The 23,512-nt window shown below is 45.9% G+C and overlaps 4 protein-coding genes across 4 annotated transcripts; 3 read left to right on the top strand and 1 right to left on the bottom strand.

The window, feature by feature from the left end:
- Positions 1–10,163: 10,163 nt before the first annotated feature.
- On the top strand, positions 10,164–19,167 carry PADG_06324 (uncharacterized protein; the record flags this gene model as incomplete). Its single annotated transcript, XM_010763552.1, has 4 exons — positions 10,164–10,622; positions 10,701–16,795; positions 16,853–17,559; positions 17,624–19,167. 4 exons carry the CDS (start codon positions 10,164–10,166, stop codon positions 19,165–19,167), a joined length of 8,805 nt encoding a protein of 2,934 aa, XP_010761854.1.
- A 1,619-nt stretch (positions 19,168–20,786) lies between these two features.
- On the top strand, positions 20,787–21,287 carry PADG_06323 (uncharacterized protein; the record flags this gene model as incomplete). The annotated part of the gene is made up of 1 exon (XM_010763551.1): positions 20,787–21,287. The coding sequence occupies one exon, from the start codon at positions 20,787–20,789 to the stop codon at positions 21,285–21,287; it is 501 nt and encodes a 166-aa protein (XP_010761853.1).
- A 111-nt stretch (positions 21,288–21,398) lies between these two features.
- On the bottom strand, positions 21,399–21,976 carry PADG_12083 (uncharacterized protein; the record flags this gene model as incomplete). Its single annotated transcript, XM_010763647.1, has 2 exons — positions 21,399–21,484; positions 21,796–21,976. The coding sequence occupies 2 exons, from the start codon at positions 21,974–21,976 to the stop codon at positions 21,399–21,401; spliced, it is 267 nt and encodes an 88-aa protein (XP_010761949.1).
- Positions 21,977–22,319: 343 nt separating this feature from the next.
- Positions 22,320–23,327, top strand: PADG_06322 (uncharacterized protein; the record flags this gene model as incomplete). Its single annotated transcript, XM_010763388.1, has 2 exons — positions 22,320–22,447; positions 22,526–23,327. The coding sequence occupies 2 exons, from the start codon at positions 22,320–22,322 to the stop codon at positions 23,325–23,327; spliced, it is 930 nt and encodes a 309-aa protein (XP_010761690.1).
- Positions 23,328–23,512: the final 185 nt, after the last annotated feature.

The following is a 23,512-nucleotide window of genomic DNA, read 5'->3' as shown; positions in this document are numbered from 1 at the left end:
CATCTAGAGGTTGCAGTATATGAGTTGAATGTGAAGGAAATCCATATAGAATAATCTTGTGGAGATTGCAGTATTGTAGGAATTCTTCAGTGAGATGAGATCCATGATTGTCAAGAAGCAGCAATCGATGACTGTCTTGCTGACATTTTTTAGAGGCCTCATTAAAGTGCTGAATCCATGCAAAGCCAATCTCATCATTGGTATAGCCAGTATCTGATGTCACAATTGTATATCCGCCTGGTAGGTTGCTTTGTGTATACCAATCTTCAAGTTGGGTTTTGGATTTCATGATGATGAAGGGATCCAATACCTCACTATCTGCTGAAACACACTCAATCACAGTGATCAATCCTCAAGAATATGATGAAGTTATAACTGAATTAAAGTCTTTAAAAGCAGTAATAACCCATTCTCCACATCCTTGACCCTCTTGAAAGCCAATCTCATTGAAGTTGTAGATATTGCAGGTTTGAAACGCGTACTTTTGAAGTAAGATTTCCAAATGGTCAAACCACACCTTGATGTAGCTAATATCCTCAGCAGCAATTCTTTTCAGATCCATTGCCTTCTGCTTAACCCTTTTATACTCATCCAAACTTTGTATATATTGATAGGTCCACATCTTGCTGACCACAGGTGGGGAGGTTGAAGGATCAGTATGATGGTGTTTGAGAATGAGATTCACATTATCTTGAATCTGCTCTGCAGTCAGCAGGCAATTATTTCTATCCATATGAGCTATCCACTCTTTTAACACGTCGTCCTGGCTCTTGCTAAGCTTCTTGTTCAGTGCAGTCTTTGCATTGTGTGTTTTTCTTCCATTGATTCTTGCTTGAAGATGTTGATAAGGAACATTGAATTTGCGCGCCAGAGGTAGGATTTTCTGTTTTAAATTGCCATTATAGACTTCAATGGCACTCTGAATATGTTTTTCAAGATCATCTATCTTATTGGTCATGGTGGTGGTGATATATTAATATTTGAAGATTGATTAATGAAGAAGTTGATATTTTTATCGTTACGCTGTTTTTATCATTACGCTGTGGCGCACCCACAAGAGGTGTGGGTGCGCGGAGGCACGATTAGTTATCTACTAGTTTTTCCGCCCCAGTATAACTACCCGGTAATTATAGATTTACAGCGGCAAAAACCCTGAAACATTCAACCAAGGCTTTACAATGTCACGATTCCAAAACTGATGACATGCTAGTTGGATGGAAACAATCGATTCATGAACACAGGACTCTTGAAATAGCGCAAATGAGCAAATATATCAGAGGGAAGTGCAAAGGGAAAGGGAAAAGATACGTACAAGGAAAAGATCCAGTCCCGTCGTTTGAAAATAAAGACAAAATTGCAGTCAATTGCAGTCGCTCAGACTGCCCCATTCCCACCAAAGCAGGCATAAAGATTAAATATCTAGATAATCTAAATCTCGTTGGACACACCCTTTAATTACAGAGCTTGGATTTAACTGGACGCCGCTGCTCCTTTTCCGCAGTAGACTCGCTATGTGAGTTCCCAAACTCCTTAACAATAGTTACCGGTCCAGACACTCAAAGTCACTGCATGGAACAACCCCATGTTGAATCAGTTTCTTCAGCATGGCCACTATCCATCTGCGACAAGTAACACCTGGAATAACTAGTGGTTAGTTTCCCATCATACACGCGCATGAGGTTGTCAAGTTGCGCTTGCAGATCCTGTGGGACCGTCGCAATTTGGATTAGCACATATAGGAATTCTGCCCGGAATATAGTGTTCTCTTGAGTGCTGTGATCGAATATTTACCCACTACCTAGATTTCTGATGTGGTATTTGGCCACCCCCTGTTGGCCGCGAGTGGAAGTAATATACCCAATGAAAGTCATTTGCAAGATGAGGGTCGGAACGGATGAATATAAAAATATATATGCGTGTTTAGGGAAGGGTTTGCCAGAGCTTCATCTTGAGACTGTTTGATGACTGCTGCCTTTTGTCTGCAGGAAGTCGGATGGTTTGATCCTCTGAAGCGGTTGCTGGGTGTGTTGAGCGGTGTAATCAGATCGAGAGAGGGGTTAAGTGAAATATATAAGAATCCTTAGGTTTGCAGGACACTAGGAAAAGTTTCCGATATTCAGGCAGAAGCAATGGGCATATTGATGACTATCAGTAGTTATCTGTTGCCCGCCCAAATCCAGAAACTAGTGATAGGGCCAAATTCCTGCTACCCGTCGATGATTCTTGTCCATCCGATCTGAGGTAGGGATAAGCATCCAAAGCGTAGGAAATATAGTCTGCAAGAGATGTACTCCGTAGGATGGCATGATTCTGATCCAAGGATTTCTGAGACGGGTAGGTAGTTGGTTAACTATTGGTTGGACAGGTAGCGCTACTTTGACAGTAGTTGAACCGAATTCCGATCCAGCTGCTCTTTTTTCCATGCAACCCCATGTTGTGGGTGCAAAAACAAACTCTCTGGGGGGTACCTACCCAGTGCCACATGCACAACATGTGGTTGATATCCAACAGCATATAGACAGCTGAAATCCCATGGAGATAGGTTCTCTTAAATATGAATACTGTTAGTATCCATCTTATCTCTTGTCTAGGTTTGTAACATTCCAGCACAATAAATAACTAGCGATGTGTCTTTCAAAGAGTCTGAGGATAACCTCGCCCTCGCCTGGTTGGACTCAAAGCTAGATCAGACGAAGTGGACTCAGCAGAGAACAGCAGATGTCACCTAATATCTTCCATATCCTAACAGCCATTCTTGCTTCCTCTCTATGACCATGCCACAACAAATGAGCAGAGTTTGGTGGGGTATCCCAGCATTCCCCAAATATAGGATCCAGGTTTCCGGAATCCCCACGTCCCATTGATGGAACAGGTTGACGCAGGTTTGTAGTTCTCAAATGGTGAACTTCTGAACCCTGTGGATTGCATATGCATGAAGGTTGTTAGGGTTTACTTTGGGGTTTGTTCTAGGGGCTTTTTTTAATGTCATCTCATGGTGAGTGGAGTAGCAATAGGGAGAAGATGTTGACATGGAACGGGAGGGGTAATGAGATGGCTGGATCGCATATTGCATACAGATCGATGGTGATGCTCTCAGAGGTTTTTGCTAAACAGCTGATCTGCTCGAATCACTTGTTAGCAAGACTGGAAGCCAGTTAGCGAAACTTTTAAGGCTCGCCGGACATCCATTCAGCTCAGCCCCACCATGTCTAATATTTACATAAATATTTAATTATCGCTCGAGAGCGAATAACTACCCCCACGGTTGCAGGAAATATCAGATCGGCAATATCACATCAGACTTGAAATGTATGTAGTGTACATACATACAATGTACACTGCATCCAACCCTCTTCGCTTCCTCTCCGCAAGATGACAGACCTGAATTTCAGCTGGCCTTTCAACAGGGATTCAGCGTCCCGAAAAACCATAATTCAGATCAATCAGGCCGTGGCAGTGCATCGTGGATATCTCCCTATGGAGATATCATCCGCATCATCCTCATCCGCAACACCCTCATAGCTTGCTCCGCAAACGCGTCTCCCGCTTCAACAAATAATTCTGAGAACAACCAACCCCATCTGCCACAACGGCCAGCGGGGTAACTATAGAGAAAAGAGGCTCATAAGTGTATTAGCCGCGATGCGGGATCAACTAGTTACCGCTGCAGTTGGTATCCATACCGGAGGTGGACAATTGCAAAAGGTCATGCAGTGGTCAGTGGAGCTTTACAACTTTCCTCCATACCATTTGCTTTTCCCTTTTCTTCATTTCCTTGCTTTTTCCTGCTGGCCGGCGAGCATCTGCTGACCTATAACTAGTCAAGTGGCTAGTCTTCAGTTCTAACAGATCCAGAGTGTATGTAACTACATACCTACTGTGCATTGTTAACATCTACTTCCCTTATGTGGTAAATAGCTGTCCACCTGGACCACTGGCTTACAGATCATATAAACTGTGGAGTAAGCTGTGAGCGTCATAGCATAGCAGATTTACACACGTCGGAGATACATAAACGATTGACTGTCTTAGAGCCTAATGATTTACACAGCAATGTCTCCAAAGAGTCGAGATGAGACAGCACTGTACTTCCGGATGGCCAGAAAATATTTTCGCCTAAACCTCAGTAACATATCTGCTGTTGAAATATGGTATTGAATCTTCGAATAACATCTGCAGATTTGGTATACAAGCTAGAAAACAAGGTTAACCACTTGGAACAAATCTGATCAATCCTTGAGGCTACATGGTCTTCACGATTAGACTTCTCGCAAGAGTTGACTATTATTTTTCACTTCAAGTCCAAAACTAAATGATATTTCACTCATAAACCAGAATGTTTTCAACTTTGATTCCTTCTACTGGCGTCGGCAGGCACAGAGATAGTTCGTTAGATCAAAGCTTCCCGTGGCATCATGCACGCAGATATCAAACAAGGGAGAATCGAATATTTATCATAAACGTAGTTGCCAGAGAGGGTCCGAGGACAAGGAACATCGCTTTGCTTTATTTGCCCAAGGGTAACTTAAGTTATTATGCTTTGTCCTAATGAGCTGTGTATAATACCTCGTACCGCATTTGGATCTCAATAGAAATAATCTCTCAACTCAATTTAGAATTCAAGGGGTTAAAAGGATAACTTAAAACGGAAAGTTATAATTAACTATGTATCTGGATGAATGATAGCCAAAAGCATGGTCCACGGAGAGGTCATCTCGTGTGGCTGAAGAAAAGTAAAAGAATTCAGCTTGAAACAGCATTGAATAAACAAGACTCCTTACATAAGAAAAGGGAAAACCTCACATCAATTAACTAGGACCGTTGAAGGCAATATAAACATTCTTTTCCTGTGTGTTGGGCCAACATAGCTAGAGGCTAATTAATCTCAAAGGTAACTTCAATGTCTGTCCACCACTTCTATCCATCTCGAATGATGCAAGGAATCCACAAACAGCCAGCATCCTGGGAGAGAAACAGACGTTGAGCAGCCAATGAACCTCCAGTAAGCATATAACTATGCAGTAAAGCTCGCCCCTCTCCCCCTGTTCTACGGCTGATGATTGAGCCGTCAACGAGGCGGAACCAAACGACGCAATCATGGAAATTCCTTAGTTACTAACTTCAGAGTAAGAAGCTAACTAACTAGGAGTTGACGAACAGCCAGGTAAAGCCGGTATCACCATTAAAAGCATTTTCGCGGTTGAGAGTAACGTATGTGCGAGGTTCACCACAGCAGATTTACAGAAGACAAATGTGGGCTCTGATTGATGGCCAACAAACTTGTTTTTAGCTAGTTAACTAGTTAAGTAGTTAGTTAACGTTACTCTGCTCTGTAGCGTTCTGACAAACACGCATATTCTGGGATGGAGCTCATAACTAAAATATATCCTAGCTAGACGTCATCCAAGTTTAGCGGCATGGGGTGGTTCGTTATGCGGTTCATCTAGAGCTCCTCCAGGCGCACGCCAAATATTTCGTATGTTGGACATGTATCCGCATGTACGAAGGCATTTGGGGGCAACGGTCCCTTGTCATGAAGAGCAGCTGAAGGGAGGTCCTCCTTGAGCTAGCGGAATTGATCGTAGCGAACTGCAGGGAGGTTCCCGAGATCAAACCAGTCAAGGCTGCGATACAACCTCGGATGCACTGTAAGACTCCCGCAGTTCGTAATATCTGTACACGCAACAACGGTCTCTTTGTTCAGGGTCAATCCTGGTAGCGCCTGATGATTCCGTTTCCACGTTTTATTTGTTCTTCGGCGAGCTGTTGTTGTGGCACCGCTCGTGCAGCGGATCTGATCCAAGATTGAGTCATTGCAAATCCCTTGCCGGATGGCCGAATTGCATCGTACAAGAAAGCTAAAGAATAAAGATTAAACTTGAATGACTTTATGCACAATGAACCAAGCTCTCCGTCAGGATGCTTAACTATAACTAACGAACTCCTGAACGTTCCAATGACGAACATCTATTCTCAGGTCCGAAGTGGAGAATGTACCTGATTTGGTCTCACTCCCGCTTGGTTTTTAAGAACATCATCCGATTGACTCAAAAGGGTCCGTTGCTTACAAATACTCAAATCTAATAATGCACTTAAATGTACGTACATACATACATTACATTGTAGCAGTACATTACTACATCATCTACGGTAGATGGTGTGTACTATAGAGGTTCTTCACGCACCTCGCCTCAACCATTTGTCCGGGCGTATGCAAGCTTAGGCATCCACGGCTCTTACCACCAAAAGCTATGGAGTAATCCTCAAGCAAAAATCCGAGATTTAGACACGCTCAGCTCTTGCCAAAGGTGCCTGGAGGGCGGACGACTGTGCGGATGACAATCGATGATCAGAGCTCCAGGCTGGAACACTTGGGAAGCGGTATTTGGATTTGGATATCCACATGTGGCTTGGTGAAGGACAGGCCACAGTGAGTGACGGAGGTGGTTTCCCGTACTATGTCCATCGTACAGCCTATCTGCGACCATCTGTAGCGAAGATGAGGGGAGACAGCTGCAAAGCGGGAAAGATTAGACGCTTCTGCATGCAGTGGAAAACATTTGGTCGATTGAGACCTTGCTGATGCATCCGTCCGCCTAAGCTTAGCTGCTGCTCGAGTGATGTGACAGCTGCTCTCGCGGAAGGAGAGTGGAGTTCGTAGAGCTACCCTGCAGCTGGTACGATTGTTATGTCGTTGCGGGTGCATACGTTGAACGGGTCCGAAGAGAGATCTTCTGCGCCTTTATCTACCCTTTCGGCCCATTTTTCGGTGCCGGGTGGCTTGATGAGTTGGAAAGCTGCTAGTTATCTGAGCCGAAAGGAGGAGTGTGAATAGAGTGATGGTCAACTCTAATGTTCCTTCAATGGAGGAATGAGCTGTGCTCGACCACAGAGCATTGAATTGAGAACCGGCCTAGAAGCCACCGACTGAAGCTAGATAGTTAGCAGCGTACTCGAGCATGATGCTGTAACCTAATGGAAGGTAGAAACACAATATCTTCTGTATTGCGCAAGCGAAATTTAACCTTGCGCCTCTCGTTCTCCTCTGTCCTAGCCTCATGACTAACTAGGCAATAGAGCGTCAAAGCCATTAACTAGAAATGAAAATTTTAAAGCAAACCCCATTGAGAGCAAGGTGAGAATAACTGGCACGTAGTTATTTGAAATCAAACTGTTTTATCACACCTGTCTTTTGGGTTCTCTCTTGCAGTTGAAAGTTATCCCAAGAACCTGATTGAGTGTTGATGATGATCCTCAGCGAACTTGTCGGATTTCGGGAACCAATACCCGCGGCGCAGCTAACTTGTCCCTCTAGAGCGGCGCTCGCGCCAGCGTAGCGCTATGGCTGGCCAGCTACTCGTTGCTTCAACGAATGCTCTGTGCTCTGTGCTGCTGGTCGTGGGGTTCGCTAGTTAGGGAACGAATCCCAGGTCAAACTAAACCAATCGACAGGCCGGGAAGAGCCACCACTCAGCGCACCCCATATCAAGCCCCAAAGCTGCACATCACCCCGTGCATGATTCGCTGCTAGAACTTCGTGAGTGGGGAAGCGTGTATTCTAGCTGAATTATTTAATCAGAAACCGCCCTTTTTGGTGTGCTTGTCCTCTCTTTCTCCTCGCCCCTCGACTGTTTGTTTGACCGCCTTCATGGTCGTCGATATCCACTTCCTCACGCCTCGGTTTATAAACGAATAAACATGTGTTAAGCATCCAAGACGGCTTTTGCTGAATTTATCAGAGCCTAACTAGTGACACAGGTTGGTGGGAGACATGATGTCACTCCGGCCTCTGGTCGTCTGAGAAAAGGTGTTGATGCAGATTGTGGAGCCTGGCTCGCTTCCCCGAGAGCCTTCAGGCGTTGAATCACTAAAGGCGGATCGGTTACTTAATTGCTTTTGAAGGCGCTAGAGATTGAAAATATGATTTATCGATGAGGAAATTTACTTCACTATCTGGGTAGGAAAAGAAAAAAAAGGCTATTAGAGGTGGGGAATGATCTTCGCTGAATCCAAGCACCTCTATCAAGTTACTTTTGCGTGCGACAAAACGCAAATGGGACGAAATATAGTTGTAATACACCTTTCTTTTTTTGCCTTCGCCACGAGCTCCGGGACGCCACATTTTCCTTTCTTTTTCTGAATTCTATTTGTCGAAGATCATATCATGTCCGCTTGAGATGAAACGCAACCTTGGTCGCGAACAACGGTCCCCAACACGCGCCGGGAAACAAAGCAGATGCATTCCAATATACGGCAGCCATTAGTTACTCAGTGTTACATTTCACGGTGTAGATATGGAGCCGAGGATTCATATATACGAAACCCTTGAAAGCATTCCCGCCTCTCTGAAGGAATCATACTATTAAGTACTCCTTAATTGAGAACTGACTGGACGAGTTCAAGCCGGTGAATAGAAGAGACTACTGGCTATTGACAACTAATTGGAATTTTTCAACTTGTGAGCTTCGTCTTCTCCTGTGCATCTTGATAGGACAATAAGCCATTTTAGCTTTTCTTGATTCCTGAAGCGGAAACGATGCGGCTCTTGCGAATCTCTATCGCAAGTATCCAATGTCCTGGACATGGAACCAATCTACCACGTCCTGCAAGCAGTCAAATTGTGATCATCTATTAATATCAACCAATAAAGAGTTGAAAAGAAGAAGCAAAGGAAACAGGAACGATGGGAATGAAAGAAAGAATGAAAAAGGTTGTGTGAAAATCTTCGACACTTTTCTATGAAAATGTGCAAAAAGTGACATTACCACAGGTCAAGAGCTATCGATGATTCAGTCTAGTTCTTTCAACATCTCGGATAGTTATTCCGTCAACTGAAATTACTCTTCTTGAGTCACAAGATCGAATAAATCCAGTCGAGGATTCTCTATAAACTCTCTATAAACGAAGGTGGGGGCATGTTGGAAGGGATACCGGTTGTGGCGGCTGTTTCCGACATTTTGGCTCAATGAATTCACATTATTATTCTTCCTGGTCGCTCACTCGATTGGTGTCTTTGTCAAATCATTTTCAATGAGGATATGAGTATACTACCAAATTGAAAATTTTCACAGGAAATTGTCTCGAAGGATTGGATAGGAAATGGCGTTTGGCCAGTGTACCTTTTTGTTTTCGGGGATTATTTTCATGACAGGAACTGCGGAGATGATGCATGCCTGCATGCAACAAGGGGAAGTGGAGAAAAATGTTGTTTTGGAATTTACCACTTGATGGGAAAATTGCACACTCCCCCTTGATATATGTGTATATACATACTGCACGTATAAGTAGAGACGTTAGAACGCATGGCTCCCTGTGTTCTCGTAGGGTATTATGTGTCCTTATCACCCAGCTTTGAGTGAAAATATATCATATCAATTAATGAAGGCCAAAAGTATCTGAAATACATACCTACATACCTTCCTGATACTTGACTATTAATTTAATCTGGATAGACATGGTATATCCATTTTGAGATTTTGGGACGGGTGAAGCCACACTAACCATTGACCACGTCATTTAGTATGGAAAATAAGACACCGTTCAAGACAGATGTGGTATCCACTTCTTTCTGGCCCATGAGGTCCTCCTTGGGCCTTTAGGTATGTATGAGGAAACGCTAGCACTAGGGTCATGCAGTCAGAAGAGGGCGCCGTGGAAAATAAAGGTTTGCAGTTGGGCCCGAGTGGAGTATTTCTTACTTTTAAAAGGAGGATAAACACTGAGCAATAGTTTATGGCTCCAATTGAGAGGGATCTGGCACCAGACGGTTCCCCTTCCCTGGTCCATCGCCAAGACCCCATCGTCAGGAATTTATGAGGAAGCACGTTGTTGAATTCGCCCGTTGGACCGTGGCAGATGGGGCAGCCATGAAGAGAGGTAAAATAGACCATAGGAAGTTAGTTTGATACAATTAATATTTCCGTCTTCCTAGAAATTTTTTAAGGCTGAAAAGAGCGGAGAGTGTGGAGCCATATCGTTTGTGTCTTGTTCATATATTCTGCAGAAAATCCACCCCAAAGGAACGTAGAAATGACACCAGCTCCGTTTCTATTGCCATTCTCATTGTTTCCAGTGGTTTTGTTTTTCCATTCCCTGGAATTCCCACGCTTTGTACAGTTGAACTTCAATTACATACCATTTAACAGTCACGTACAAATGCAGTCATGACTTTCAACACTTCATCCACAGCTCACGCTGGGGAGCCCATTGCCATCATTGGCAGTGGATGTCGGTTCCCTGGCGGTGCTGATTCCCCCTCAAAACTATGGAAATTGCTCAGCTCGCCGCGGGATATTTTGAAGAAAATACCAGAAGATAGATTCAACCCGGACGGATACTACCATCCCCACGGAGAGTACCATGGGCATACCAATGTGCGAAATTCGCACATGCTAGATGAAGATTACCGCCAATTCGATGCCGATTTCTTCAATATTAGTTTTAACGAAGCTAGCTCCATTGATCCTCAACAGCGGCTGCTTCTCGAGACAGTGTATGAATCCCTCGAAGCAGCCGGATTGACTATCCAGGGATTGAAGGGCTCTGACACCGCTGTTTACGTCGGTGCAATGTGCGACGAATATAGCGATATGCTAATTCGGGATTTCAATTCCATACCCGTTGTAAGTGGTCATGGCATCTCTCAATGTTGCGTGGCATCAGGTTGAATCAGTACAACTAATGAGAGAGATCTTTTGAAGTATTTCCCAACGGGAACAGCGAGATCGATCTTGGCCAATCGGATTTCGTATTTCTTTGACTGGCATGGCCCATCCATGGCTATAGATACTGCCTGCTCTTCGAGCCTTGTTGCACTTCATCAGTCAGTCCAAGCACTGAGGACGGGGATCTCCCGCGTTGCTGTTACAGCCAGTGCAAATTTGTTGTTAGGACCTGAGCCATATATCGCTCAAAGCAAGTTTCACATGTTATCACCGACAGGCCGATGCTACATGTGGGATTCCCGAGCTGATGGTTATGGGAGGGGTGATGGATTTGCCTCAGTTGTTCTAAAGACCTTAAGTGCAGCCATCGAGGACGGTGACCACATTGAATGCATCATTCGTGAAACAGGCTTGAACCAGGATGGGAGAACTAAAGGTATAACGATGCCCAGCGCGGAAGCTCAAGTTTCTCTCATCCAAGAGACGTATAGTCGTGCTGGTCTCGACTTGAACAATCCCATGGAGCGTTGTCAATTTTTTGAAGCACACGGCACGGGAACCCCTGCAGGTGACCCGATAGAAGCGGAGGCCGTGCACCGTGCTCTTGGAAGTCGGCTGAGCGGAGATGAAAAGTTGTTCGTTGGTTCCGTCAAAACGCTCCTCGGCCACACAGAGGGAACGGCCGGTTTGGCTGGGATAATGAAGGTCTCGTTGGCATTGCAAAACTCTTCAATTTTGCCAAACAGGCTTTTTGACCAACTCAGTCCTGCTGTTCAGCCGTTTTACGGACATCTTGAAATTCCCACTAGCGTGATGTCCTGGCCGGAATTGCCCTCAGGCGTCCCACGACGGGCAAGTGTGAATAGCTTTGGGTTCGGAGGGACAAACGTTCATGCAATTATGGAGAGTTACGAACCAGGAACAAATCAGGAACTTCAAACCGAAAACAGAACAGTGCCTCCCGTATTTTCACCATTTGTTTTCTCTGCGAATAGCCAATCGTCATTGAAACGCTATTTGTCCGATTTCACAAACCATCTCAAGAAGAATCCAACCATTGACCTCAATGACCTCGCATGGACTCTTCATTCTCGACGCTCAATGCTCCCAGTTCGCGCTTCCTTCCCGGGACTGACGGTTGATGGGCTGCAACATGCGATTAAAAACAGCCTCGATGCATCAAGTACGACAGAAGATGAAGATATAGGATCACGTGCTTCGAGCCCCAACTCACAAATACTTGGCATTTTCACCGGCCAGGGAGCCCAATGGGCGGGCATGGCGAAAGAGCTCATCCTGAATTCCGAGTATGTGAGGGCAAGGATAGGTTACCTTGAGTCCGTTTTAGAAACTCTTCCGGAAGCGGATCGACCTCCCTGGTCCATGAGGGATGAACTTCTCGCTGATGGATCTGTGTCACGTCTGAGCGAAGCAACTTTGTCCCAGCCATTATGCACTGCCGTCCAAATTGTCCTTGTAGACATGCTACAGGAAGCAAACGTTGATTTCTCCGCGGTAGCCGGGCATTCATCCGGGGAGATTGGTGCTGCCTATGCTGCGGGTTACATTACAGCAAGAGACGCCATGATCATCGCTTATTACCGAGGACTCCATTCCAAACTCGCGCAAGGAAACAATGGAGAAAAGGGAGCCATGATGGCTGTTGGTGTTCCCTTTGAAGACGGTCAAGGGTTTTGCCAGGATGCAGGTTTCGAAGGTCGAATATCAGTTGCAGCTTGTAACTCACCTTCGAGCATTACCATCTCGGGGAACGCTGATGCGGTCGAGAAAGCCAGAGTCATATTTGAAAATGACGGCAAATTTGCAAGATTGTTGCGAGTAGACAAAGCTTATCATTCACATCACATGATCCCTTGCTATCGACGATATGTCGATTCCCTCAAGGCTGCCAACATTGGGACAGACAAACTAATCCATAAATGCGTCTGGTACTCGTCTGTCTATGGCAGGCTACTTACAGCTGGCGATGAAATCGGCGCAACATATTGGGCAAAAAATATGACGCAGAGTGTCCTTTTCTCTCAGGCTGTTGAGGCAGCTGTTTCGGATCCACGCAGTCAGTTCTTCAGCGCCTTGGAAGTCGGCCCACATGGAGTCCTTCGACAACCTGTGGAAGAAACATTAAAAGCAATCTCAATGAGTGCTCTTCCTTATGCATCCTGCCTTGTCCGAAACAAAAACGACATCGAAACCTTTTCAAACGCTTTGGGTCACTTGTGGAAGCATTCTTTATCCGCTGTAGTTGACTTCGAGAAATTTGAAACTACCATGTCAGGCGGCACAGCCAAGAAACCAATTGTCCTGAAAAGCTTACCGAAGTACTCCTGGACTCATGACACCCCGCTGTGGTACGAATCTCGTCGATCGAAAGCCCTGCGAAAAAGAAGTGTTGCTGGTCACCCACTTCTTGGAACTCGGAGCTTGGATGGCACAGAACATGATATTGTATGGCTCAACAATCTGCGACTGTCGGAGCTTCCATGGCTTCGTGGTCACCAACTCCAAGGCCAGACTGTATTTCCTGCAGCTGGCTATATTGCACTTGCAATTGAGGCTGCGGTCCAGATAAGCGGAACACAACCAATTCGGATGATTGAAGTCAAAGACCTCGTCATCGCTCGCCCTATCACTTTCGAGGATGAACACCATGGTGTAGATACCATGTTCTGTCTTCATATCGATCATGGGCTTGGACAACCTGGGGAGAGAATTTTTGCCAACTTCCGAGTGAACTGTGCACCAACAAGGGATGCTGATACGGTCGTCTTGACGGGAAGCGGTCAGATAGAGATATTACTTGGAGAAGCAACCAATGTAGAGTCGTTTTTTCCTTCAAGACAGGAACCTCCACCCTTAATGGCAGAGGTAGAGAACGATAAATTCTACACAGGACTCGAAGAGCTGGGGTATGACTATTCAGGCTCCTTCCGTGGCCTGTCATCAATGAAGAGAAAATTTGGGCGCGGAGTAGGGATAGTATCTCGGCCCATTGAAAACATCCATCTCTCCGAAGAGAATTTGCTTGTCCACCCTGCCATGCTTGACACGACATTCCAAGGCATCCTCCTAGCTCATTCGTGGCCAGGCGATGGCAGATTGTGGTCTCTCCACGTGCCTGTGTCAATAAGCCGCGTGCGAGTTAACGCATCCATTCTCTCTTCCAACAAAGACGCGCAGTTCTCCTTCGATTCCATGCTCGCAGCAGAGGACAGAGGCGAAGGTGTCCCATCCCACATTGGCGTTCAAGGTGACGTTGATCTCTTCACGGTCGATGGAAGTCACGGGGTTATCCAGGTGGAGGGGATTAAACTTGTTCCGTTTGCGCCGGCCTTGGCATCGCAGGACCGTCAAATGTTCTTCGCCAACGTCTGGAAAGTTGCCGCACCAGACGGCGATGTTGCGGTGGGCCAGAACTGGGCACCGCAGAGCGAGATTGACTTTGGCTGGGTGCTGGAACGCATCTCTTATTTCTATCTGCGCAAGCTTGTCGCAGAGGTCACCAAGGAGGATCTCGAGAAGGCAGAATGGTACCACCACAAGCTGCTCAACTATGCCAACCATATTGTCAGCTGCGTGGACCTGGGGACGCAACCATATGGGAAAAGGGAGTGGAATAACGACACTGCCGATGACCTCTATGCACTGATGGATTCTTATCCTGACAGCATTGAAGTCAAGTTAATGCGCAGCGTCGGAGAAAACCTTGTAGCGGCAGTTCGGGGAGAGACTGTAATTCTCCAGCACATGTTAAAGGACGGAATGCTGTATCAGTACTATGTGGAGTCCCTTGGTGTTCAACCCTTTTCCAACTTCATTGCCGAAGTCGTTGCTCAGGCCGCCCATCGGTACCCCCGTATGAACATCTTGGAAATCGGTGCAGGCACTGGAGGCGCAACCAAACGCGTTATCAACAAACTAGGGGACGCCTTCACCTCCTACACCTTCACTGATATATCGACTGGTTTCTTTGAAACAGCCAGAGATGTCTTTTCTGACTACTCCGATAGGATGATTTTCAAAGCATTGGATGCGGAAAAAGATATCGTGTCCCAGGGATACGAAGAACACTCCTATGATCTCATTGTTGCATCTCTCGTTCTACATGCTACGAAGGATCTCGTGTATACGATGTCCAATGTCCAAAGATTGCTGAAACCTGGTGGTATTCTCGTCATGCTTGAAGTGACTGCAAATGACACCCTGAGGATGTCATTTACCATGGGTGGGCTCTCTGGTTGGTGGCTTGGTGCTGACTCTGGGCGGCCGTGGTCTCCCTGTGTCACAACGGCTGAGTGGAATGATATATTACTTCAGTCTGGTTTCTCAGGAGTTGATTCTGTCACTCCTACCATGATGACTTTGCCACGACCCTTTTCCGTGATAGTGTCTCGGGCAGTCGATGCCCGCATCAAGCTTCTTGAGGAGCCACTACTGCCAGCCCCTGAGTCGAGAATCCAAGATCTCCTAATCATTGGTGGAGCTTCTCCAGAAGTTAGCATACTTTCCAAGGACGTGAAAACCCTCCTGGAGTCTCATGCTAGTTCAGTTAAAGTAGTCGAATCAGTTGACATGCTCCAAAATGCAGAGGATGTCCCCGCCATGGGTGCCGTTATTTGCCTTTCCGACTTGGAAAAACCCATTTTCAAGGATCTTACAGCTAGTTCTTTCCAAGGACTCAAGTCAATTTTTGCTAGATCTCGGAATATTCTTTGGCTTACTCGTGGTTGCCGAGGCGAAGACCCATACGCCAACATGGCTGTGGGTTTTGGTCGCGTCGTAGCCGGCGAGATGTCGAATGTCCGTTTGCAATTTGTGGACTTCGACAACAACACTCAGCCTGACCCTTGCATGCTCGTTGAATACATCCTTCGACTTCAAATTACTGACACTTTTGCCAAGGAAGGACGCATGGATGATATCCTGTGGACGACTGAACCTGAGATGTCGTTTGATAACGACAAGCTTTTGATCCCTAGAGTTATTGCAGAGAAGGAGTTGAATAACAGATACAACTCTGAGCGACGTGTCATTACTAAATCTGTCTGCGCCCAAAATTCTCGGATTAAAATTAAAGGTTCTGAGGGATCTTTTACCCTTCAAGATGACATTTCGCCGACCTGGGTTTGTGATGGCGCAGAAAATGACACTGTTACGATTCAGGTGGACTATTCGTTGTGCTCTGCTATCCCCATCTCTCCTACCACAGCTTTGTATCCATTAGTTGGACGTGATGTCAAGACAAACACGCCTCTTCTTGCACTGTCCAACGGCAAAGGTTCTTCTGTCATGGTGCCAAGGGATCTCGTTTCTCCTTATTCCCTACCCAAGGGCGTGACAGCAGCCTCTCACTTGCTTTTAACTGCATATGATCTTTTAGCTCAGTTCGTCCTCACTCATACGGAGCAAGACGGAACTTTAATCCTGTTTGAGCCAGATCCATTGCTTGCGCATATCATTGAGCGCCGCTCTGGCGTTACGGGTGTCACCATCGTTTGCCTCACTACCTTCCAGGGCTCTACCAGAGCTAATTGGGCATTTATCCATCCTCTGGCCAGTTCCCGTTCCATCAGGATGTCCTTGCCGCGACGTGTGTCGACTTTCCTTGATCCGTCGCAGACTTCCGGAACGAGCAAACTGGCTTCCCGTATCACAGCATTGCTCCCCTGTAGTGTCAAAATTCTTAATATTCCCAGTTTCCAAACATACGGAGGATCCGATCAGAATTCGTGCAGCGCTTCAAGGTTTAATTTGTTAAGAGAGACCCTTTATGCAGTTCATTCGATATCTAAACAATGTCCATCCGTCACACCTGTCATTCTTTCGCCTTCGAACATTAACAGCGATTCAGCTGTGTGGTCCTCAATTTCGGACTGGGCAACATCAGAGATGGTACCTGTTACTGTTAACCCTGCTGATTCAGTCTCACTGCTTCGCGGCGACAGAACTTACGTTCTTATTGGGTTGGCGCGTGGTTTGGGTCCATCTCTTTGCGAATGGATGGCTGGACAAGGGGCTAAATACATTGTCCTCAGCAGCAGGAGTCCTAAACCGGACCAGAATTGGATATCCGCAATGGCTGCTATAGGAGTGGTTGTCAAAATTTATGCCAGGTCAGTCACTGTCTGCTATCTCACCATCTTCAATTTGTGATACTAATTTTGTCGCAGTGATGTCTCGAACCGGGAGGATTTGACTCGAATGATCGCCGAAATTCAAGAAACACTACCACAAATTGGAGGTGTTGCTAACGGAGCGATGATAATCGATGATACACCCGTAGTAGAGATGTCATTTGAGCAAATAGATAAAGTGCTTAAGCCTAAGGTGGATGGAAGCCGTTTCCTTGACGAAATATTTTACAATGAACCTCTAGATTTCTTCATTCTTTTCTCATCCTTGTCTTGCACATTTGGTAGGAGTGGGCAAGCCAACTACATAGCCGCAAACATGTATATGACCAGTCTTACCGCAAATCGCCGAAACCGTGGCCTTCCTGCATCCGTGATTGATGTCGGCGCTGTTGTTGGGATCGGCTATATCACACGAGAGGTCACCCAAAAGGTGATTGACCAGCTTCCAGATGCAGGATTCCACTTCATGTCAGAACGTGATATCCATCTCGCGTTCGCGGAGGCGATTATCTGTGGCTATCCGAACTCCGGACGATATGAAGAACTCATTACTGGTTTACGTGTTGTCTGGAGCAATGGTGAGGCAAGGCCTGCATGGTACTCAAATCCGCGATTCTCTCACACGGTACGGAATGCAGTGAATGATCCATCATCCGACAAGAGCAAAACTGGTGCCGTGGTTTCTGTTCGTAATCAGCTCCAAATGGCAACCTCCACGGATCAAGTTCTGCAGATTATTCAAGGTTTGTAGCTCTTTTGAATTCTTTCATCCACTTGAGGAGCAAAAAAAACTAACGAAACTAACAGGTGCTGTCATCGAAAAGCTAAAGGTTATTCTGCAGCTGAGGCCTGAATCATTCAAAGATACAAGCTCCCTCCTTAAGCAAGGTGCTGACGAACTTGGCATGGATTCTTTGGTGGCGGTTGAGGTCCGCTCGTGGTTCCTTCGGGAATTAGAAATCGATATGCCTGTGCTCAAAATTCTGGGGGGGGCTACGCTTGCTGAGATTTCTGACTTCGCAGTCATGAATTTGCCTCGTGAACTTATCGCCATATCGGAAGCCGATGAAGACTCGACGAGCAACTCAGACAGTAATACAGGTGCTGCGACTTCCTTTACTGAGGAATCAGCACCTCTTTCTGAGCTTTGTACATCTCCTCCGTCTGAGGCGGGCCACAAGATCACCTCGCTTGAGCCTCCATCTCCCGTTGATCGGTTATCGACAACCGCGGATCCCAATCCAAAATTTATATACGAGGAATCCGCTTTAGGTGCTATCGATTGGTTGAGCGAAACTAGCGTCGAAGAGTCACTGGAGCTTCTCAAGGTAACAAATTTGAAAATCCAAGACGGCGACGATATCACTGTGGTTCTTACTGGGTCCACTGGATTCCTCGGGAAAGCTATTTTGCAGCAGTTGATTGCAATGGACCGAGTAAAGAAAATTTTCTGCCTTGCAGTGCGCAATCTGAATAAACTTGAAGCCGTGAATTCCGAGAAGACCGTGTCCTATAGCGGCGATCTCATGGCAAGCAATCTTGGACTTTCCCCACAAGATGCAGCCTTTGTCTTTGGACGAAGCGATGTTGTTATCCACAACGGTGCCGACGTCTCATTGCTGAAAACGTACCGCACGCTTTCCCCCATAAACTTCAATTCGACTAAGGAGCTGGTACGACTAGCCCTAGCACACGGTGTAACCAAGCAGTTCCATTATATCTCCAGTACCAGTGTGGGACAGGTTAGTCGGAGAAAGGATTTCTATGAGGAGTCCCTTGCAGAATACACTCCCCCCACCGACTGTGTGATGGGCTATGTCGGCACCAAATGGGCCAGCGAAAGGTACTTGGAGAATATCAATCAATCCTCCAACCTGGCCGTTTATATCCACCGACCTTCAACCATCATCGGTGAGGATGCACCGAAACACGATATCATGCACAACCTCCTTCATTACTCCAAGGAGCTGAAGGTCGTTCCTGATTTCGGGGATGTGAAGGGCTGGTTCCACTTTGTCACTCTTGAAGAAGTCGCCAAGGGAATTACCAGCCAATTCTTTCCCGCTGCTGGCCCCGCTGCTGAAGCCAATGGCGAATCTACCCAATCGCGACCTCCTGTGGCATATATACACTACAACGGCGATGAAGAAGTCGATATGCGACAGTTCAAAGAGTATATGGAGAAGAAGAACGGGGTGCCGTATCGATTGCTGGGTATGAATGAATGGATACAGCAGGCTGAAGGCGTCGGCCTTCTGCCACAGATTTCGGTCTTCATGTCCGCAGTGGACTCGATGCATGGCAATGGCCGTGATTTGCAGCGAATCAGGAAGGGGAGAAGAGAGGGATAAATATAAATTGGTGTTCAGTGGATTTCATTGATTTTTTATTTTTTATTTTATTATTTTATTTATTTATTTATTTGTTGTTCTTGAATTTGATATGTTTAATTTGTTGAATTCTAGGCTTACCTAGATGAATTGAGTTTTGTTTTGCCCCTGTTTCTCTTATGCTACCAGTTTTCTTTCACTTTATATACTTGCTCTGTTTTTATTATGTTTTTTGGTGGGTACCCCTGAATGTTTAAAATACATGATAATATTTCTTTCCTATTTCCTGTCTATGTTTTACAACTTCAGAGGTGGTTACTGATTGCTTTTGAGACTGTCGCTTTATATCTCCCAATACTTTTTGTGTTATAATCAAATTGTATAATCAAATTGTAAATACACAAATAGTCTCATAGACGCGCATTTAGCTTTCAGACTATGTAGGAGGATTTTACTTCCTTTTTTTTGTGCCCCCGAGAAGAAACAAGAAACTCCTTTCCCCCTTTCCTGGACCAGGATGGCTTTAATTTTAAACTATAAATGTTTTTCCTTATAATCGATTCAGCTTCTTCTTTACAAGTGGCGATACAGTGCTCAACTCAACCTTAATAACTAATTGCTCAATTTTGCTTTTTTTTATGAGAAGGTTTCTTTTTGCATCTTTTCATTTTACATGCTGGTTCCTCCCTGTACAAAAGCTCTTGCTCAGAGAAACTTCATTACCTCTGCTTGATTGATCCTCCAAGCTCTTGAAGTTTCAGCTTCGCTGACACCATTCAACGTTCCTCTGTCCCTTAGCTATCACCAAAACTTTGAATAACCAGAGTCTTTTGGAGAGCTTACTCTTCCATTGGTATGTCAACCACAACATCCTCAGCTCACATAAAATCTGTTGGACAAAGGCCTTGATGTTTTAGCAAGGATGAACGGCACTATATAACATTGTACCCGCTTCCGTTTGGAAATGCCCCAAAGGTCCCAGGAGAAAGAGATATTGCTGGGAAGCAAAAGGATATATTTCTTTTCCTCAGGTGCTAGTGCCAGTTTGAACCCGTGTCAACTAACTAACCTGGTTAATTTGTTGTCTCATTGTTTCATATTTTGTTATGCACTCTATCCATTGCAATTACAATTTCCTTTATGAAAATTTCTTTGTTGTCGACAAGAAGATATCATTGACAAAAGGGCAAGAAAGCAGCGGTTTGCATTCAGATATGCCAATCTTCTCTTTTGTCTGCAAGAACCCGAATGAGCCAGCTCATTATTCCCATATCCCATTGAAAAGTAACGGTTGTTTTCCCTTTGATATGAGCGGGTTGTTACACTCTATCCCTAGAATGAAGGATTATATCCCTTTGCATTCCTCTTATCTAGTATCAGAAGCGGGAATCTATGATAAAAAAAAAATACTTACGATGTCTAGGAGAGCCCTGGTATAAGCCTCTACTGGGATATCCCAAGACGCCACATACCACACTACCTTCCTGGTATAAAACTTATCCAGTTCAACGGACAAGGTCAGCTCAAAAAATAAACGGCAGTTCCCCAATGGCTGTAACTGAAGAACCAAATTAACCTGCAAGGAAAAAGGAAAAAGGAAAAAAAAAAAACCCCCAGCAACATAGATCACGCCACACTCAATGGATGAAAGTGGCATTCACCATCCTTCTCCGAATTCTAACGGCAACGGGATGTATGGTGCCCTGAGTTTAACGGGCTTGGATGAATTCTCCTCGCAAGAAAAAGCCCAAAGGATAGCTGCGGTAGCCAACGACATCACCGCATCAATAATCTATGTCGCCAAACACGCGGAGGCAGGTAACCTCACTTCCGAACAGCTCAAGCCCATACACAATCTGATTGATATGGTGAATGTGGTGGGGAGAGAGCACAACAGGAGGCTTGAGCGGGAACTCGCGGAGCAGGATCGACAGGTTGAAGAGATGAGGAAGAAGCTGGAGGAGCAGAACCGGCAGATTGGGGAAAGGAGGCATGTGTGTAGGGCCATAAGGAAGATGGATGTGGTGATTGGGGAGTTGAAAGCGAGTGTCGAAATGCTGGAGACGGAGATTAAGAAGATGCAAGATGACCGAGGCACTTTGGCGATGTTGCGGGAAAGGATCGATCTTGAGGTGCAGTGAATGTGCAGGGAGTAAAAGAAAAACAAATACAAAATGTCCTTGTCATTGCCTGCCTTTTCTCTCTCTCTCTCTCTCTCTCTTTTGGCAAATCTCTGAGAAAGGATGGATTAGCTACCCCTGATATTCCGTTGACCTCATTGGGCCGGGTCCTTGGGCTGCTCTCCACAATGGATGAATTGACCGTACTATATTCTTCACTACATGTAATCCAAATAATAAGGCTATCCTCAATGTATCCCTGACCTAAAACAATTCCCATTGTCTATACATGTGCTGTATCCCTCTACGCCTTTTACCCCTTTTTATGTGATGAGTTGCTGCAAAGCTCCGATACACGTGACTAACATTAGGTAAGCAGAAGTTGCCGAGGCTCATTAGTGCCAAGAAGTTCGCGCTCAAAAAAAAATAAAAATAAAAATAAAATAAAAATAAAAAAAGAAAATAAAACTCTTTGATATCGATGTTATCAAGAAAAAAGAGGAAAAAGGACGTGGGAAGTGGATAACACAACAGCCTTGGCTTAGATGCTCTGCGATAAGAGGACCCGGGCCAGCCATCATGGTTGCTGTGCTGCATGTTTGTACGTATGCATACCCAGGGACGCCGGCAATGACAGCCTCAACAGCATCATAAATCAAAAGTCCTGCCGCTGCCCCTGATCCAACAGATGGAGCGGGCGGTACTTTCATGGGGAGTACCGTCAACAGCGTCCAGGCTGGGCTATTCGGTCGGCATTTTGCCACATGAAGGGTAGAGATATAGTTTGTTAGCGGTATGTTTGCCGTCTTAGAAAAGCCGACAAAATGTTATCCGTGATAATAATATCAACCTTTCTTTCTTCTCTTGCTCCAGATTTCTTCAAGCTAATCCGGGGCATTCCATGCCCTTCTCCCCTTAGCTTCATTGTCACAATATAAATCTGGTTCCCCGCAAGCCAAATTCCAACCTCGGAACCTGATAAAGTTTCCGAACATATAACCCACCTCCAACGCTGACCGGTCTCTTTTCACCCATACATCTTCAAATATATAAATGACACCAGCTACGACAATGAGCAATCCGGGAGATTTTGATGCTGTCCGCAAGGACATAGTTGCTGAGCTGAAGAAACCTGGATACGATGACGGCAGTGCTGGTCCTGTCTTCGTCCGTCTAGCCTGGTAAGAATGCAACCACGTCGTGTTTCACCCCATCCTGTCCGACGAAAGCTAATCCCTTTCTCTCCCCCTCACATCAAGGCATGCTTCCGGCACCTATGACAAGGAAACAGACACTGGCGGCTCCAACGGCGCTGGCATGCGCTATGAAGGTGAAGGAGGCGACCCCGCCAACGCCGGTCTCGAATACGCCCGCTCATTCCTCGAGCCCGTCAAGAGACGGCATCCCTGGATCACATACTCAGACCTCTGGACCCTGGCCGGCGTTGTAGCCATCAAAGCCATGGGTGGACCCAGTATCGCCTGGAAGCCTGGCCGGACCGATTTCGTCGACGACTCCAAGCTCCCCCCACGCGGTCGCCTTCCTGACGCCTCGCAGGGCACCGACCATCTCCGCCACGTCTTCTATCGCATGGGCTTCAATGACCAGGAGATCGTAGCATTATCCGGCGCACACACTCTTGGCCGCACGCATATGAACCGCAGCGGCTACGAAGGGCCATGGGTCAACAACCCAACGCGCTTCTCGAATCAGTATTTCAAGCTCCTGACGACGCTGGAGTGGCAGCCCACGACGCTGTCGAATGGTGTGAAGCAGTTTAACTATGTGGATCCGGACGTGTCGGAAGACGAGAAGGACCAGCCGCTGATGATGTTGCCGACGGATATGGCGCTGTTGTCGGATCCGGTGTTTGCTAAGTGGGTTAAGGTGTATGCGGAAGACAAGGAGATGTTTTTCAGCCACTTTGCAAAGGTGTTTGCGAAGTTGTTGGAGTTGGGAATTAGGCGGGACGCCCAGGGGAGGGTCATCAATACGGATGACACACTGGGGGGGTATATTTCTGCGCCGAAGAAGATTGATGAGCCAAGGGCGAGATTGTGATGGTTACCTCTTCCCTTCTTTCCTTTCCCTTCCTTCTTCTTCCTTCTTCTCTCATTGTATAATATCCGCCTTTGCCTGCTTGTGTTTACTTCTCCTTCGTGACAAGGGAATGTTTAGCGATAGATTGCTTGAGATACCGATCTTAAAAAGTGCATAGAGAATAGAAGAAGTAACTGGAAATCTGC

This window comes from Paracoccidioides brasiliensis (assembly GCF_000150735.1).
Source record: "Paracoccidioides brasiliensis Pb18 unplaced genomic scaffold supercont2.8, whole genome shotgun sequence".
In the NCBI taxonomy this organism is placed as follows: Eukaryota; Fungi; Ascomycota; class Eurotiomycetes; order Onygenales; family Ajellomycetaceae; genus Paracoccidioides; species Paracoccidioides brasiliensis.
Note: the sequence above shows the minus strand (reverse complement) of the source record. Positions and strands in the feature narration are given on the sequence as shown.